Below are 15,702 nucleotides of genomic sequence, written 5' to 3'. Positions count from 1 at the left end.
ATTTGTGTGTAATATACACATGCCTCCTTTTTTCCTCTCTGTATGTGAGGGAGGATCACCAGGGGAAAGACCTCCTAAGGCCCCTGAATGTGTATGTGTGTGTGTGTCTTTTTTTTTTTTTTTTTTGTCTTTTTTCGCCTTTTGTCTTTTTTTAGGGTGGCATCTGCGGCACATGGGGATTCCCAGGCTAGGGGTCTAAACAGAGCTGTAGCAGCCAGCCTACACCACAGCCACTGCAACACCAGATCCGAGCTGCGTCTTCAACCTACACCATAACTCACAGCAATGCCGGATCCTTAACCCACTGAGCAAGGCCAGGGATGGAACCTGCAACCTCATGGTTCCTAGTCAGATTTGTTTCCACTGCGCCACGATGGGAACTCCTGTGTGTGTCTTCTTTTTGCCGCACCCACAGCATATGGAAGTTCCTGGGCCATGGATCAAATCCAAGCCACATCTGTGACCTACACCACAGATGTGGCAATGAGGGATTCTTAACCCACTGCTCCAGGCCAGGATTGAACTGGCAATACCAGAGAGACAAGTGAGTTGGGATCACCAACCGACTGTGTCACAGCGAGAACTGCTGGATGTGGTTTTGAGCCACTAAGTTTGGGGAACATTTGTTACACAACAATAGAAAACTGATGCAGGAGTTCCCATCATGGCTCAGCAGAAATGAGTCTGACTGACATCCCCAAGGATGCAGGTTCGATCCCTGGCCTTGCTCAGTGGGTTAAGGATCCGGCATTGCTGTGGCTGTGATGTAGGCTGGCAGCTGCAGCTCCAACTCCAATTGGACCCCTAGCCTGGGAACCTCTTTATGTGGCGGATACAGCTCCAAAAAAAGACAAAAAAGAAAGAAAAGAAAAGAAAACTGATGCACTAACTAACCTCTGTTAAATGATAAAACATGTTCTACCCTCCCACTTTATGAAATATACCTTCAAAAAATATGGAAGGTCAGGTCCAAATTTATTTTCTTTTTGTTTTACCAAGATTTTTTCTTAGAGTTTTAAAATTGTAGTAAAATACACGTAACAGAAAACTGACCATTTTAAGTATATAATTCAGTGGCATCGAGTACATAAAGTTCTACAACTTCTACCTAATTCCAGAACATTTTCATCACCCTAAATGGAAATTCAATGGTGTGGGAAGAAGTCTATGGGCTCCAGTAAATACATCCCTGGCTCCTGCAACCCCCTGCCTGGTGGAGGGGTTCACTCTATAAAGTGCAGGGCCATAATAGTGGTCCCTCCTGCCCTGGTTTGAAGCTGGCACTGGCAACAGAAAAACACTGGCCCAAAGGCAATGGTGAGAGGCTTAAGGGATCTGCAAAGACAGAGCACAGAAAGGACTGTGTCACAGAGCAGTGATGGGGTGGACAGGCTTACCTTGGCCAAAGGGTGCAGTGACCCTTCAGCTCTAGTCTATTGCAAACAAGCAGGTCGGCAGATTGCTCCTGTTAGACCTTCCAATTTTGCAAGAGAAGCTGAAATTCTAGACTTTCATTCAAAACCTCCTGATAAGAATTCCCATCGTGGTGCAGCAGAAACAAATCCAACCTAGGAACCATGAGGTTGCTGGTTCGATCCCTGGCCTCGCTCAGTGAGTTAAGGATCTGGAGTTGCCGTGACCTGTGGTGTAGGTCGCAGACGTGGGTAGGATACTGCATTGCTGTGGCTGTGGTGTAGCCTGGCAGCTCTAGCTCCAATTGGAACCCTAGCCTGGGTGTAGCGCTAAAAAGCAAGAAAAAAAAAAAAAAAAAAAGCTAAATTGATCTGAAAACTTCCTGATATTCAAAATCCTGGGAAGACCAAATCAAAGCATATCTTGAGGAGGGGTTTGGCTGGTGGGGTCTGGCATAGGATCATGTGAGGTCTGTGCCCAAAACATGGCTGAGGAATGGTGTGGGTACAAGAAGAGAACTGGAGAAAGAGCTTGGCTTCTGCACAGATTTGAGCGGGAGAAAGGATTTCAACTCCTGGAGGCAGCATTAGCTGCACTCAGTGTCAGAACTCAAAATAAAACATGGTTGGGCAGGTTTCTTTTTATTTATTATTAATATTATTATTGTTATTTTTTCTTTTTAGGGCTGCAACCGCAGCATATGGAGGTTCCCAGGCTAGGGGTCAAATCAGAGGTACAGCTGCCGGCCTACACCATAGTCACAACAACACCAGATCTGAGCTGTGTCTGTGACCTACACAATTCACGGCAATGCTGGATCCTTAACCCATTGAGCAAGGCTAGGGATCGAACCCACACCCTCTTGGATACTAGTCAGGTTGGTTACCTCTGATCCACAATGGGAACTCCCAGAAGCCACATGTTTTTTATGACCTAACCTCAAAAGTCACACACACCATCATTTCAAAATATTCTCTTGGTTATATGATGGAGAGGAACTGCACAAGGGTGTGAAAATACCAGGAGGCAAGTATCACTGGGCTGTGATGGATAAAGGCAGCATGGCTGCTAAGAACACAGCTGTGAGTCAGGCAGCCTCATTTCAAATCCCAGCTCTGTCTAGATTTCTGTGACAACTTAGATAAGTACCTAACCTGTCTTTCACTGTGTCCTCATCAATAAGATAGAATAACAGGAGTTCTCACTATGGTGCAACAGGATTGATGGTGTCTCTGGTATGCTGGGACACAGGTTCAATTCCTGGCCCAGCATTGTGGGTTAAGGATCTATTGTTGCTGCTGAAGTGGCATAGGGTGCAACTATGGCTGGGATCTGATCCCTGGCCCCAGAACTCTATGTGCCTCCGGGTAACCAAAAAAAAAAAAAAAAAAAAGGATAGAATAACAGTATCTAGGAGTTCCCTTGTGGGACAATGGGTTAAGGATCAGTGTTGTCACCACAGTGGCTTGTGTCACTGCTGTGATGTGGGTTTGATCCCTGGCCTGGGAACTTCTACATGCCCCAGGTGCAGCCAAAATATATACAACAGTACCTACCTCATCTGGAGTTATTAGGATAAGGGAACATATAAAATCATTTTAGAACAATTCCTGGCATATACTAAGTGTACAGTAGATGTTCGCTGCTACTTTTACCCTAAGCAGCCCCTACCCAGGCAGATCAGCTCCTCCCATATGGCACAACAGAAGCCCCAACGATTGAAAACTAATAGAGAGGGACTGAGGGGCCCCCAGAAACCTAGGTCCTAGAGATACAGATGGAAAGACACTGTTCATGAGACTGTGTCCTGTTCCAGATTGAAATCTCCCAAAGGCAGGGACTTCATTCAGCTGCCCATTGACAGGGGGGAAAAAAAGTCAATTTCATTGCTTTCTTTCTGATGAGAGATTCCAGCCCACAGGTCACCCTTCTAATGCCATTTATTTTGACCTTTAAGCCTACTTTGGAGAAGGGAGTGTCTTGCCCACCTTTATGGACCCCAGCACAGTAACCAGGACGCAGTGGGTGCTCAAGAAACAATTGATCATGGTAATATGTTATGGCTGGGTCAAAGGCATATACCACAGAGCAGTTTTTAGGAGGTAATCCAGTGCCAGCTCTGGATCCCTGGACAAATGTGTGTGTAGCTTGTTCACTGCAGGAGCCTCTAAGAGTTTTGAGGGTGTCTTGTGTCCTCTGAAACATGGCACAGAGGTAGAAGTCCCTGAAAAGTGGATCAGGAAAAGACCATGGAGTTGGGAAAGTGACTGATCATCATCTTCCTCAGTGCAAGAAGCCAAGGAGGAGGAGAGGGTACTCTGGGATAGCTATGTACCATCCTCCCACCCTTCATCCCCGCCTCACACTCAGAAGGAGACAAGGGGGAGTTCCCACTGTGGCGCAATGGGATCCCCCGCCCGGCACAGTGGGTTAAGAATCTAGCGTTGCCGCAGCTGCAGCTTAGGTCAACAGCTGCAGCTCGGATCTGATCCCTGGACTGGGAACTCCATATGCTGTGGGGCATCCAAAAAAAAAAAAAGAGAGAGACAAGGGCTGGGGGGTGGGGGGGTGAGCAGGCTGGCTGCCAGGGCAGATGGTGGCTGTCTGGATCTACTTGCCAAGGTTTTCCTCCCTGCCCTTCTCATCTGCCTGTCACTGCTGCCGAGATCTGCCATCCTGGCATCCGGCCCGGCCAAGTGTATGAGTGGTGACCTGCACGTCAGCCCCAGGGCACGCAGTTTCAGATTCCAGAGGCTGAGCTGGCTCAGAACTCTGCTGAGTCAACTCTGTTCTTCTTGCCTGTGCTCTGAGCCAGCGTGCCCAGGGTTCTTCCTGGCAAGCTGGTTTTTCTACTCCAACCTCAATTTTCTGGAAAAAAAAAAAATAATGAAATTAGTTGGTGGGGATGGAGGGGGAAGACTTTAGAAAAAGTTTGCTGAGAATAAATGCTTATCCTTGTGGAACATGGTCCATGTCATGCCCTCACTCAATTCCTTCACTGTCTCAGCTCTGCCCTTGTCCCAGGCTCAGAGCGTTGGGGTCTCTCCACCAGCCTGGGAATTCCTTGCAGGAGAGTAAAGGACTGCTTGTTAAATGAGTGAATGAGGGAGGAGGGGTGGGTTTCCTTCCTTGTATCCTTTTTTTTTTTTTTTTTTCCCCCTTTTTTGGGAGGGCTATGCCCCATGCCACATGGAAGTTCCCAGGCCAGGGATCAAACCCCAACCATAGCAGTGACAATGCCGGATTCCTTAACCCGCTGCACCACAAGAGAACTCCCTATCCCCTCTTTCTGTTCCGAGGTTCCTGCTTGATTCAGACAAAGACTCAGACACTGAGGACCCTGAGGGTAGAGAGTGGGCAGTGAGGAGCGAGGCTCCAGCCGGAGACGACAAGACAGAAGGGCCCTAACACTAGAGCACTAAGTTGTACGGGGTGGGATAAGGGACGTTAAGGAATCCCGCAAACATAACTGCAATGACGAAGCCTTAAGCGGGAAAGAGCGTGGGATCGCGATGTCTCCCGGAAGGTCTCCAAGGGGCGGAGGTGTTTGGAGTGTCCATAGGTTTCCGCCTAGCTCTGCAAGGCTCAGCGCACCAGGGCCTTCTTAGCCAGCTTTTGAGCTGGGGAGGGGGTCAGGAATGCCGCCCCCCGCCTCCCCCATCCCCACTGAGCGTGGCGGGGGCGGGTTGGGGGGACTCGAAAGGGGACCGCGGGGAGAGGAAGAATCACGTACTCCAGGCACAACAGTGGAGACACTCTGGGACTGGTGGGAGGAGCCAGAGTTCTGCGCCCAGAGGGCGCATCCCCCACTCCCGTAAATACGCTGCCTCAAGAGTCCAGAACCCCACCCTGAACCCCACGCCCCGCCCCCCGGAAGTCCCCGCGCCCCGCCTCCCTCCTCCGCCTCTTACATCGCTGGGCTTAAAATAGAGGGCGTCGAGGGGATATGCAAAGCGGACCGCCGGTGGCTGTGATTCGAATCTTTCCTCTGGCTTCGCTACCCAAGCGAGTCTCCGCCCGGGCCTCCACATCTCCAGCCCTCACATCACGACCTCTGAGTCCTCCTTGCGCCCCCTCGCCCCAGCGTCCCGAAATCCTCGCGTCCCAGCCTCCGGACCACCTGGAAGGATGCGCTCTGCGCCGACAGCCAGAGCAGCGCTGGTGCTGTGCGCCGCCACCGCTGGGCTGCTAAGCGCGCAGGGCAGCCCGGAACCTCCTGAGGCGCCGCGCTTCGCGTCCTGGGACGAGGTGAATGTGCTGGCGCACGGGCTCCTGCAGCTCGGCCGCGGGCTGCGGGAGCACGTGGAGCGCACCCGTGGGCAACTAGGAGCGCTGGAACGGCGTCTGAGCGCGTGCGGGGCCGCCTGCAAAGACCCGGAGGGGTCCGCCGTGCCTCCTCTCACCGCGGGGAATCTGGTCCCTTCCCAAAGCGACGCCGCCCCGGAGACCCTCCACAGCTTGCAGGTACGTACGTTGCTACTGCTCGGTAAAGGTGTGGACAGGAAGGGGCGCATCCCGGATTCCCTGGGCTTTCCTTCCCCAGAATCAAAGAATGGAGAGTTGGAAGAAGTTGGCGGCAGAAGGCCAGGTCCTCACCAGGGTTTTCCCATTCTCCCCAGACTCAGCTCAAGGCTCAGAACAGCAAGATTCAGCAACTCTTCCAGAAGGTGGCCCAGCAGCAGCGGCACCTGGAGAAGCAGCACTTGAGAATCCAGAATTTGCAGGGCCAGGTACCCAATACTTGCTCCAGATGGGGAGGGTAGTTGAAATTGGACCTGTGGGTGTGGACGTGCAGCCAGGCAGGTCAGGCAGCTTGAGCCAGCCAGACCTGAAACCCTCCTCCTGTCCTTTCCCAGCTGGACCACTTGGCTCCCATGCACCTGGGCCATGGGGTGGCCAAGGCTGCCAGGAGAAAAAGACTACCCAAGATGACCCAGCCTGCTGGCCCAGCTCACAATATCAGCCGCCTGCACAGTGAGTGTCCAGCCCTTTGCTGTTCTCTAGCAACACCCCCCACACGCACTTACCATTCTTGCCCCACTCCTTGTCAGGTCCACCTTACTGAGGAGGAGAAAAGTCCTGGCCCTGAGTTCCTGTGAACTTAGGGGTCTCCTGTGAAGGCGTGACGGGGGGACCCCTCTCCTTATCCCTGACCCTGCCCAGCTGGGCAACCCTACCCTTCTTCCCAGCAAGCCAGTGGGCTTTCCCCATAACCTCGCTGGCCACTAAATGGAGCAGGGGGAGTTTCCTTTGTGGTTCGTAGTAACAAACCTGACTAGTATCCACGAGGTTACAAGTTCTTATCCCTGGCCCCACTCAGTGGATTAAGGATCCGGCGTTCTCCTGAGCTTTGGTGTGATCGCAGATGTGGCTAGGATCCTATGTCGCTGTGGCTATGGTGTAGGCTGGCAGCTGCAGCTCTGATTTGATCCCTATTCTGGGAACTTCCATATGCTACAGTGGGGCCCTAAAAAAAGAAAAGAAAAGAAAGGAGCAGGGGTTGGGAAAGAGGGTCCAAGAGGGACTTGAGCAGCAAGGGTGTGAGGAAAGGGGTAATACAGCTCAGGGACACCTTCCTGGAGGTTAGAACCTTCTAGGAGGGTGGGATGGTGGACAAAGGGGTGCCAGTCAGGGATGCTGGAGCCTTTAGTGGGTGAAGAGAGAATGGCTGCCTGGAAGGGGAGGTTCTGATGTTTGCTGCCCCCATGGTCTCTTATAGAGTGTGGATCTGGGAGGGGAGGCTGGGTCAGGGGAGCCTCATCTCCCTGCCCTAGCCTACTTTTTCCTTTTTTCTCATTTTTAAAGTTTTATGGAAGTAGAGTTGATTTACAATGTTGTGATAATTTCTGCTATACAGCAAAGTGATTCGGTTACACCACTCACTCTTGCATCTCTTACAAATCCAGGGCTCCTGACCCCCACACCTGGTTCCTCACCCTTCCCTTGGCCCGGAAGTCCCTGCTCACCCCTTCCCACCTCCCAACTGCTACAAACTCTGGGTCCTTAATTGCATACGTCCCAGAGCACCCCAGATCTCCAGTCTCGCATGCCCGTGTGTGCCTGACACAAGCTTCCAGCTCCCAGTGTCTCAGTCCCACCCTAAGTTCACTACTCCAGACCTGGCTGGCTTCCCAGTGGTCCTCCTACCCATCGCCTGGCATCTGCGGCAGCCAGCAGCCAACTGGGTGAAAGTTCTGATCTCCCTCTTCATGCCCACAGGCTGCTTGCTGGCTTCCAGCCCTCTGGCCTTTTTTTTTTTTTTTTGCGTTTTCTAGGGCCGCTCCCGTGGCATATGGAGGTTCCAAGGCTAGGGGTCGAATCGGAGCTGTAGCCACCTGCCTACGCCAGAGCCACTGCAATGTGGGATCCGAGCTAAATCTGCAACCTACACCACAGCTCACAGCAACGCTGGACCCTTAACCCACTGAGCAAGGGCAGGGATCGAACCTGCAACCTCATGGTTCCTAGTTGGATTCGTTAACCACTTCACCACTACGGGAACTCCAACCCTCTGGTCTTGAGGGCTCCCCCACCTCTCCATCCCACCACTCTCTCTCCCTTCCCGCACCAGTAAGGGTCCATCGCCTCCTCCCAAACCATACATAGCCCAGCGGATGAGGGGCTTCCGAGCAGGGCCGGGAGGCATAAGTCTAGGCTGGGGAATGTGATGGGGAAGGTGTGGGGGGGTACATGTAGGTCTGGGGACTCCAGACTCGGCCCTGCCAAGTAGGGGAAAGTTCAGAGCTGAGGAGACAAACAGCTGGTGTTAATGGAAGCCACATTGGTGGTTTGGCGGGTTGCCTGTTGTGATTGGAAGAGAGGAAAGTAGGGGAAAGGGGAGCTGCCTCAGGGGCCGGAAAATGTCTCCAGTCATTCTGGACCCGCCCCCACCCCCACACTGCGGACACCCTCACCCCTTGACCTGCACCTTCCCCTCCCCCGCAACCTTTCCCCTACTTTCCCGGATGGGGTGGGGGTGGGGGTGGGGACTTCCTGAGTCTGCGGTGGGGACAGCCGGGGGAGCCATCCCTCCCTCCCTCTTTCCTCCTTCCCTCCCTCCCTCCTTCACTCCTAGTCCCCCTCCCTCTCTGATACCAGGGACCCAGGCAGGGACTCTGTGGTGCCCCCAAGCCCCATCCAGACCTGATCCCCACCCGCCCACTGGACAAAGCAGAGAGTCTCCTGTTTATCTCAGTTCTTGCCCCACACTCCCTCTGGTCCAGCTCTTCCAATCATTCACCCATGGAGTCTTTTTTGCTTTTTCGGTATTTTGGGCTACATTCATGGCACATGAACGTTCCCAGGCTAGGGGTTGAACTGGAGCTGCAGCTGCCTGCTTACACCACAGCCGCAGCAATGCTGGATCCTTAACCCACTGAGTGAGCCCAGGCATCGAACCTGAATCCTTATGGATAGTAGTCTGATTCGTTACTGCTGAACCATGACGGGAACTCTCATCCATGGAGTCTTCATTAAACAACCGCTGTGGGCTAGAATCAGCCTGCGCATCCTACCAGATGGTGGGCAAGGAGCCAGTCCATTTCCCGGGCTTCATGGACCTCGTTCAGTGTGGAGAGTTGGGGAGAGATCACCAGGTGACCCCAATGTTGGGAAGTAGGAAGTCTTCCATGCCCCTAGCCTAGTCTGGGAAGTCAGGGACATAATCTCTTCCAGAAGCTGGGGCCTCTAATATGAGTCAGAAAAAGCCCCCAGACATGCCCGTTTCCTAAGACAACCTCCCCACAGGAATGCTCTCTGCTAAATTCCCCATCTTTTTTTTTTTTTTCTCTCTTTTCTAGTGCCGCAACAGTGGCATATGGAGGTTCCCAGGCCAGGGGTCTAATTGGAGCTGTAGCTGCCAGCTTATGCCACAGCCACAGCAACGTGGGATCCGAGGAGCCATGTCTGCAACCTACACCACAGTTCATGGCTACACCGGATCCTTAACCCACTGAGTGAGGCCAGGGATCGAACCTGCAACCTCATGGTTTCTAGTTGTATTCGTTAACCACTGAGCCATGACGGAAACTCCTCAATCCCCCATCTTTGTCTGTCCTGCAGGACTGCCCAGAGACTGCCAAGAGCTGTTTGAAGAGGGAGAGCGGCAAAGTGGATTGTTCCAGATCCAGCCCCAGGGGTCCCCGCCATTCCTGGTTAACTGCAAGATGACCTCAGGTAGGGATGTGGTGGTCCCTCAAGTGCCTGGAATATCCTGAGCCCAGTTGTCTTTCTGTCACATACACAGTCCACCCCCCTCTGTGCCTTGCTCCCCATTTCCTCTTTTCCTGCTGGGTCCTTGGGACCAATATCTAGGCCGGCCCCCCAGCCCTCCTGTTGGCTGGACCACAGTTTCTTCCTTTGACCACCTTCCTCCAGTCCTGCTGGAGTGGATGAGAGGAACATGGCCCTCCCTTGGTTTGGAGGTGGTCTAGGGTTTGGGCATCAGATGGGGGAGTCAGGGTCCCCCGTAAGAAGAATCCTCCCGGTGATGTTGCACTTTTCTGGGCAGATGGAGGCTGGACTGTAATTCAGAGGCGCCAGGATGGCTCGGTGGACTTTAACCAGCCTTGGGAAGCCTACAAGGATGGCTTCGGAGATCCCAAAGGTGGGTGTTTCCAGCCCACCCAAGGCATGGGGGAGGAGGGGGCCGAGGAGATGTGTCCGTCTCACCCAGCAGCTTCTCCCGCCCTAGGTGAATTCTGGCTGGGCCTGGAGAAGGTGCACCGCATCATGGGGGACCGTGGCAGCCGCCTGGCTGTGCAGCTGCAAGACTGGGAGGGCAATGCCGAGTCCCTGCAGTTCCCCGTCCACCTGGGTGGTGAGGACACTGCCTACAGCCTGCAGCTCACGGCACCTGTGGCTAGCAAACTGGGTGCCACCATCGACACACCCAGTGGCCTCTCCCTGCCCTTCTCCACTTGGGATCAGGACCACGACCTCCGAGGAGACAAGAACTGCGCCAAGATTCTCTCTGGTGAGCAGGCTCTGTCCCTCCCTGCCTTGCCCCTCACCTTACCCTTTGCCACGTCATGGAGGGGGCTCCCCTCCCAGCCTTTCTGCATCCCTGCCCTGCCTTCAACACCATCTCTTCCCTCCCCACTTTTCTTTTTTTTTGTCTTTTTAGGGCCATACCCGAGGCATAAGGAGGTTCCCAGGCTGAGGGTTGAATTGGGGCCATAGCTGCCAGTCTACACCACCGCTATAGCAATGCCAGATCCATGCCGCATCTGCGACCTACACGGCAGCATGAGGCAACACTGGATCCTTTAGCCCACTGAGCCAAGCCAGGGGTCAAATTCGCATCCGCATGGATACTAGTTGGTTCCTAACTACTGAGCCACAACAGGAACTGCCCCACTTTTCTTCTTACTTGCTGCCCTTGGGCAACTGACTTAACACTGTCCCCTTACTTTCCCCATCTTGACAACGGGTATAACCACACTGTCCACTCCATGGGTTTGTTATGAAAATACAATGAGATGACCTTTGTGGGATGGTGGCTGGTGTGTGTCAAAGCCACCAAGACAAACCCCACCTTGTTTTTTTTTTTTTTTTTTTTTTGCTTTTTAGGGCCACACCCGCAGCATGCAGAAGTTCCCAGGCTAGGAGTCGAATTGGAGCTGTAGCTGCTGGCCTACATAACAGCCACAGCAGTGCGGGATCGGAGCTGAGTTTGTAACTTACACCACAGCTCACCGCAACACCGGATCCCTAACCCACTGAGCAAGGCCAGGGAATTGAACCCACATCCTCATGGATACTAGTCAGGTTCATTTCTGCTGAGTCACAAAGGGAACTCCCAAACCCCATCTCATTCTAATGAAATCAGAGGCAGAGCTTGGGGCCCTGAGAAGTGAAACACTAGAAGCTGCCTTTTGGTGAGTCAAAGAAGGATAGAATATTGTTAAATTCATATGGTTCAATCTAATACAAACTAGTGAGAAAGAGAACAGTCAGAGAAAGGCTTTAGTAATTGTTTGCCATGTGCCAAGGGCAGAGAACTAACTCACCAGGGTCTCGGACATAAAAGCTCTGGTTACCAGGCAGGCGGCACCCAGAGCCCCTGAGGTCCCTTTGTTACAACCTAGGGTTCCTCGGAACACAGTTTGACAACCATTGCAATTTCTTCTAAAGTGTATGATGAGGAGTTCCCATTGTGGCTCAGCAAATTAAGAACTCAACCACTATCCATAAAGATGTAGGTTCAATCCCTGGCCTCGCTCAGTGGGTGAAGGATCCAGAGTTGGCACAGGCAGCAGCATAGGTCGCAGATGTGGCTCGGAAGTGGTGTTGCTGTGGCTGTGACAAGGGCCAGCAGCTACTGCCCTGATTCGACCCCCTAGCCGGGGAACTTCCTTCCATATGCCACAGGTGTGGCCCTAAAAAAAAAAAATGTGTGTGATGTCCAACGCCCAGCCTTATCCCCATCCCAGCCCCAGTGGAGGCCCAAGGACCCCAGCCTAACCATATTCCTTTTTCTCTGACCCTGGCAGGTGGTTGGTGGTTTGGCACCTGCAGCCACTCCAACCTCAATGGCCAGTACTTCCATTCCATCCCTCGGCAGCGGGAGCAGCGTAAGAAGGGCATCTTTTGGAAGACCTGGCGGGGCCGCTATTACCCGCTGCAGGCCACCACCATGCTGATCCAGCCCACAGTAGCCGAGGCAGCCTCTTAGCCTCCTCGCTGGGGCCTGGTCCCAGGCTCCCAGAGGACACTGACTCTGACTCTGGCCCAGCATGTGGCCACTCCTTGCCTGGGCAGGGACTCCAGGCAGGAGCCAGCTGGAGCCTCATGGACAGCGAAGATGTCCACGACTGGAGAGGCCTTTGATGAGTGGGGGGCTGCAGGAAACACCCTCCAGGAAAGATGGAGCTGCAGGGCTACAGGGCACAGACCCTGAAAGCATAGGATGGCGAGGCACGGAGGCACACTCTTCACCTGCCTGAGGAGTGGGGGACACAGAGGGACCACTCGGGGACAGCCAGGCAGGCCCTCGATGGCAGATTCAGTCACATTGACTGGCTGGGGGACCAGGACTTCTGTAGGGCCCAGGCACCCTCAGGGTGCTGTTGTATGTGGGTGCTGTGAGCAAGCCGGCGCCAATGCCAACGGCATCCGGGGCAAAACTCACAGAATTCTTGGAATAAAAGCAACCTCAGAACATTTTGTTCTTTTTTGTTCTTCAGTTTGTTTTAAAAAGTGGACAGTTTTCAAAGTCCACATAAACATGTTCCCAGGGTGGAGGGTGAACACTCCCAGGGCTCTTGACAACACTGGTTAATCCCTACCCCCTCCAACAACTGATTTCAATTTCCTTCACTTATTATTTCATGACGCGAATTTCATTTTTATTACCAAAGTTACAAAACAAAACCCTCATTCAGTCTTTCTGGAAGTAGGTGATAGAAAAAATGAGAAGCCCTTCCTGACCATACTTAGGCACATGAATCACTATTAACTTTATTTATTTTTTGGCTGCACCTGTGGCATGTGGAAATTCCCAGGACAGGAATCAAATTTGAGCTGCTGCCAGATCCTTAACCCGCTGCACCACAAGGGAACTCCATGATTAACTTTTTAGTGTCCAACTATCTAAGAGAATTATGAGTTGCATGTTTATTTTGCCTTTTTTGTAGTGACTTCTTTTTTTGTTTTTTTTTATTGTATTTCTTTTTTTTTTTTTTAGGGCTGTACTTGGTGGCATATGGAGGTTCCCAGGCTATGGGTCAAATTAGAGCTACAACTGCCAGCCTACACCACAGTCACAGCACGCAGGATCCGAGATGTGTCTGTGACCTAGACCACAGCTCATGGCAACATCAGATCCTTAACCCATTGAGCGAGGCCAGGGATTGAACCTGCAACCTCATGGTTCCTAGTCAGATTCATTTCCGCTGCACCATGATGGGAATTCCTTTTTTTTCCTTTTCAGAGCTGCACCCACGGCATATGAAGGTTCCCAGGCTAGGGTCTAATTGGAGCTACAGCTGGCAGCCTATGTCACAGCCATGGCCATGCCATATCCGAGCCACATCTGTGACCTACACCACAGCTCACGGCAACCCTGGATCCTTAACCCACTGAGCGAGGCCAAGGATTGAACCTGCAACCTCATGGTTCCTAGTTAGATTCGTTTCTGCTATGCCACAGCAGGAACTCCCCTGTGGTGCAATTTTGACCCCTGGCCCAGGAACTTCCACATGCCAAGGGTATGGCAAAAAATAATAATAATAAAAATAAATTTAAAAAAAGAAAAAATTTAAAAATAATAATTAAAAAAATTTTTTTAATTAAAAAAAAACCCCAATGGATACGTGTATATGCATGACTGGGTCACTCTATTGTATAGCAGAAATTATCACAACCTTATAAACTTACTATATTTCAATAAAATTTTTTAAGGAGTTTCCATGGTGGCGCAGTGGTTAACAAACCTGACTAGGAACCATGAGGTTGCGGGTTCGATGCCTGGGTTAAGTGGGTTAAGGATCCGGCGTTGCCGTGAACTGTGGTGTAAGTTGCAGACACGGCTCAGATCCCGAGTTGCTGTGGCTCTGGCGTAGGTCAGAGGCTACAGCTCTGATTCGACTCCTAGCCTGGGAATCTCCACATGCCGCGGGAGAGGCCCTAGAAAAGGCAAAAAAAAAAGACAAAAAAAAATTTTTTTTTGTTAAAGGCTACCAAAAAAAAAAAAAAAAAAAAAAAAAAGAGAGAGAGAGAAAAAGAAAAAGAAAAGGAAAGCAGAAAAAGTTTAAAAAGAAACAAAGTTAAAATATTATGGGAGTTCCCGTCGTGGCTCAGTGGTTAACGAATCCAACTAGGAACCATGAGGCTGCGGGTTCGGTCCCTGGCCTTGCTCAGTGGGTTAAGGATCCGGCATTGCCGTGAGCTGTGGTGTAGGTTGCAGACATGGCTTGGATCCCTCGTTGCTCTGGCCCTGGCGTAGGCCAGCGGCTACAGCTCTGACTAGACTCCTAGCCTGGGAACCTCCATATGCCACGGGAGAGGCCCTAGGAAAGGCAAAAAAACAAAAAAATATATATATTATGGAGTCCCTGTCCTGGCTCACTGGTTAACAAACCCAACTAGTAACCATGAGGTTTAGGGTTTGATCACTGGCCTCACTCAGTGGGTTAAAAATCTAGCATTGCCATGAGCTGTGGTGTAGGTCACGGACACAGCTTTGGATTCCATGTTGCTGTGGCTGTGGTGTAGGCCAGTAGCTATTAGCTCCAATTCAACCCCTAGCCTGGGGACCTCTATATGCCATGGGTGCGGTCCTAAAAAGACAAAAGACCAAAAAAGAAAAGAAAAGAAAATGACATTATTGTAGTTCTGGCTGGGTCACCTCGGATTAAGGATCTGGCACTGTCACCGCTGTGGCTTAGGTCAAGACTGTGGCATGGGTTTACTCCCTGGTCTGGTGAAGTGAGTTAAGAATCTGGTGTTGTCACATTTGTGGCATATGTCACAGCTCTGGATCAGATTTGATTCCTGGTCCAGGAACTTCCATATGCCTGGGATCCAGTAAAGAGAAGGAAAAAAAAAGACATATACTTTATTGCTGATAGTTCCCTTGTGGTCTAGTGATTAGGATCCTGTGCTTTCAATGTTGAAGTCCAGGTTTTATCCCTATCTAGGAACTGAGATTCCATATCAAGAAGCTACACACCATGGCCAAAAAAAAAAAAAAAAAAAACACCAAACGAAAACCTCTGCATTCAATGTTCACTTAAAAATGGTAAAAATGGCGGAGTTCCCATTGTGGTGCAGTGGAAACGAATCTGACTAGGAACCACGAGGTTGCAGGTTTGATCCCTGGCCTTGCTCAGTGGGTTAAGGATTCAGCTCTGGTCCCTGCTGTGGTGTGGGTTTCATCTTTGGGCTGGGAACTTCTATATGCTGCAGGCAGGGCCAAAAAAACATAAATAAATAAAATAAAGTCATTGTATACATCAAACAAATTTAAAGAAATATTACCGTTTCATCATGTGATGAGTGTAAAAGTTGTTGAAGTATTTGACATGGCTTTTTGCAGAGTCTTCTGAATCCAGAATGGATTTGTCACTTATGGGTACATCTCCATTTGGACCAAGTTGTATTTAAGGGCTCAGTAGCCACAGTAGTCAATGGCTACCATCTTGGAGAGCTCAGCTCTAGTGTGTTACATTAATGCAATATTTGGGGTAGATCCTTCCCATTTTGGTGCATGTGTGCCTAAGTTTTCCTTTAAATTTTCTTTTAAAAATATTTATGTATAAAAATTCAACTATTTTTTTTTGCCACACC

At 51.2% G+C, this 15,702-nt stretch overlaps 1 protein-coding gene and 1 long non-coding RNA gene across 2 annotated transcripts; one reads left to right on the top strand and one right to left on the bottom strand.

The window, feature by feature from the left end:
- Positions 1–954: 954 nt before the first annotated feature.
- Positions 955–6,101, bottom strand: LOC146405506 (uncharacterized). Its single transcript, XR_014837662.1, has 3 exons — positions 5,886–6,101; positions 2,220–4,281; positions 955–1,698 (listed from the first exon to the last, which is right to left on the bottom strand). It is a non-coding gene; the product is annotated as an uncharacterized LOC146405506 (long non-coding RNA).
- Positions 5,451–12,576, top strand: ANGPTL4 (angiopoietin like 4). The gene is given in 7 exon segments (NM_001038644.1): positions 5,451–5,877; positions 6,033–6,143; positions 6,270–6,387; positions 9,475–9,588; positions 9,923–10,018; positions 10,106–10,387; positions 11,907–12,576. Coding segments are annotated over 7 exon segments (1,239 nt in total). The 5' UTR covers positions 5,451–5,541; the 3' UTR covers positions 12,089–12,576.
- Positions 12,577–15,702: the final 3,126 nt, after the last annotated feature.

Source organism: Sus scrofa, chromosome 2 (assembly GCF_054392235.1).
Source record: "Sus scrofa isolate SSC_HxYL_T2T_F1_AM1 chromosome 2, Sscrofa_HxYL_maternal_Yorkshire_Landrace_v2.0, whole genome shotgun sequence".
In the NCBI taxonomy this organism is placed as follows: domain Eukaryota; kingdom Metazoa; phylum Chordata; class Mammalia; order Artiodactyla; family Suidae; genus Sus; species Sus scrofa.
This window is presented reverse-complemented; position numbering and strand designations above follow the sequence as displayed.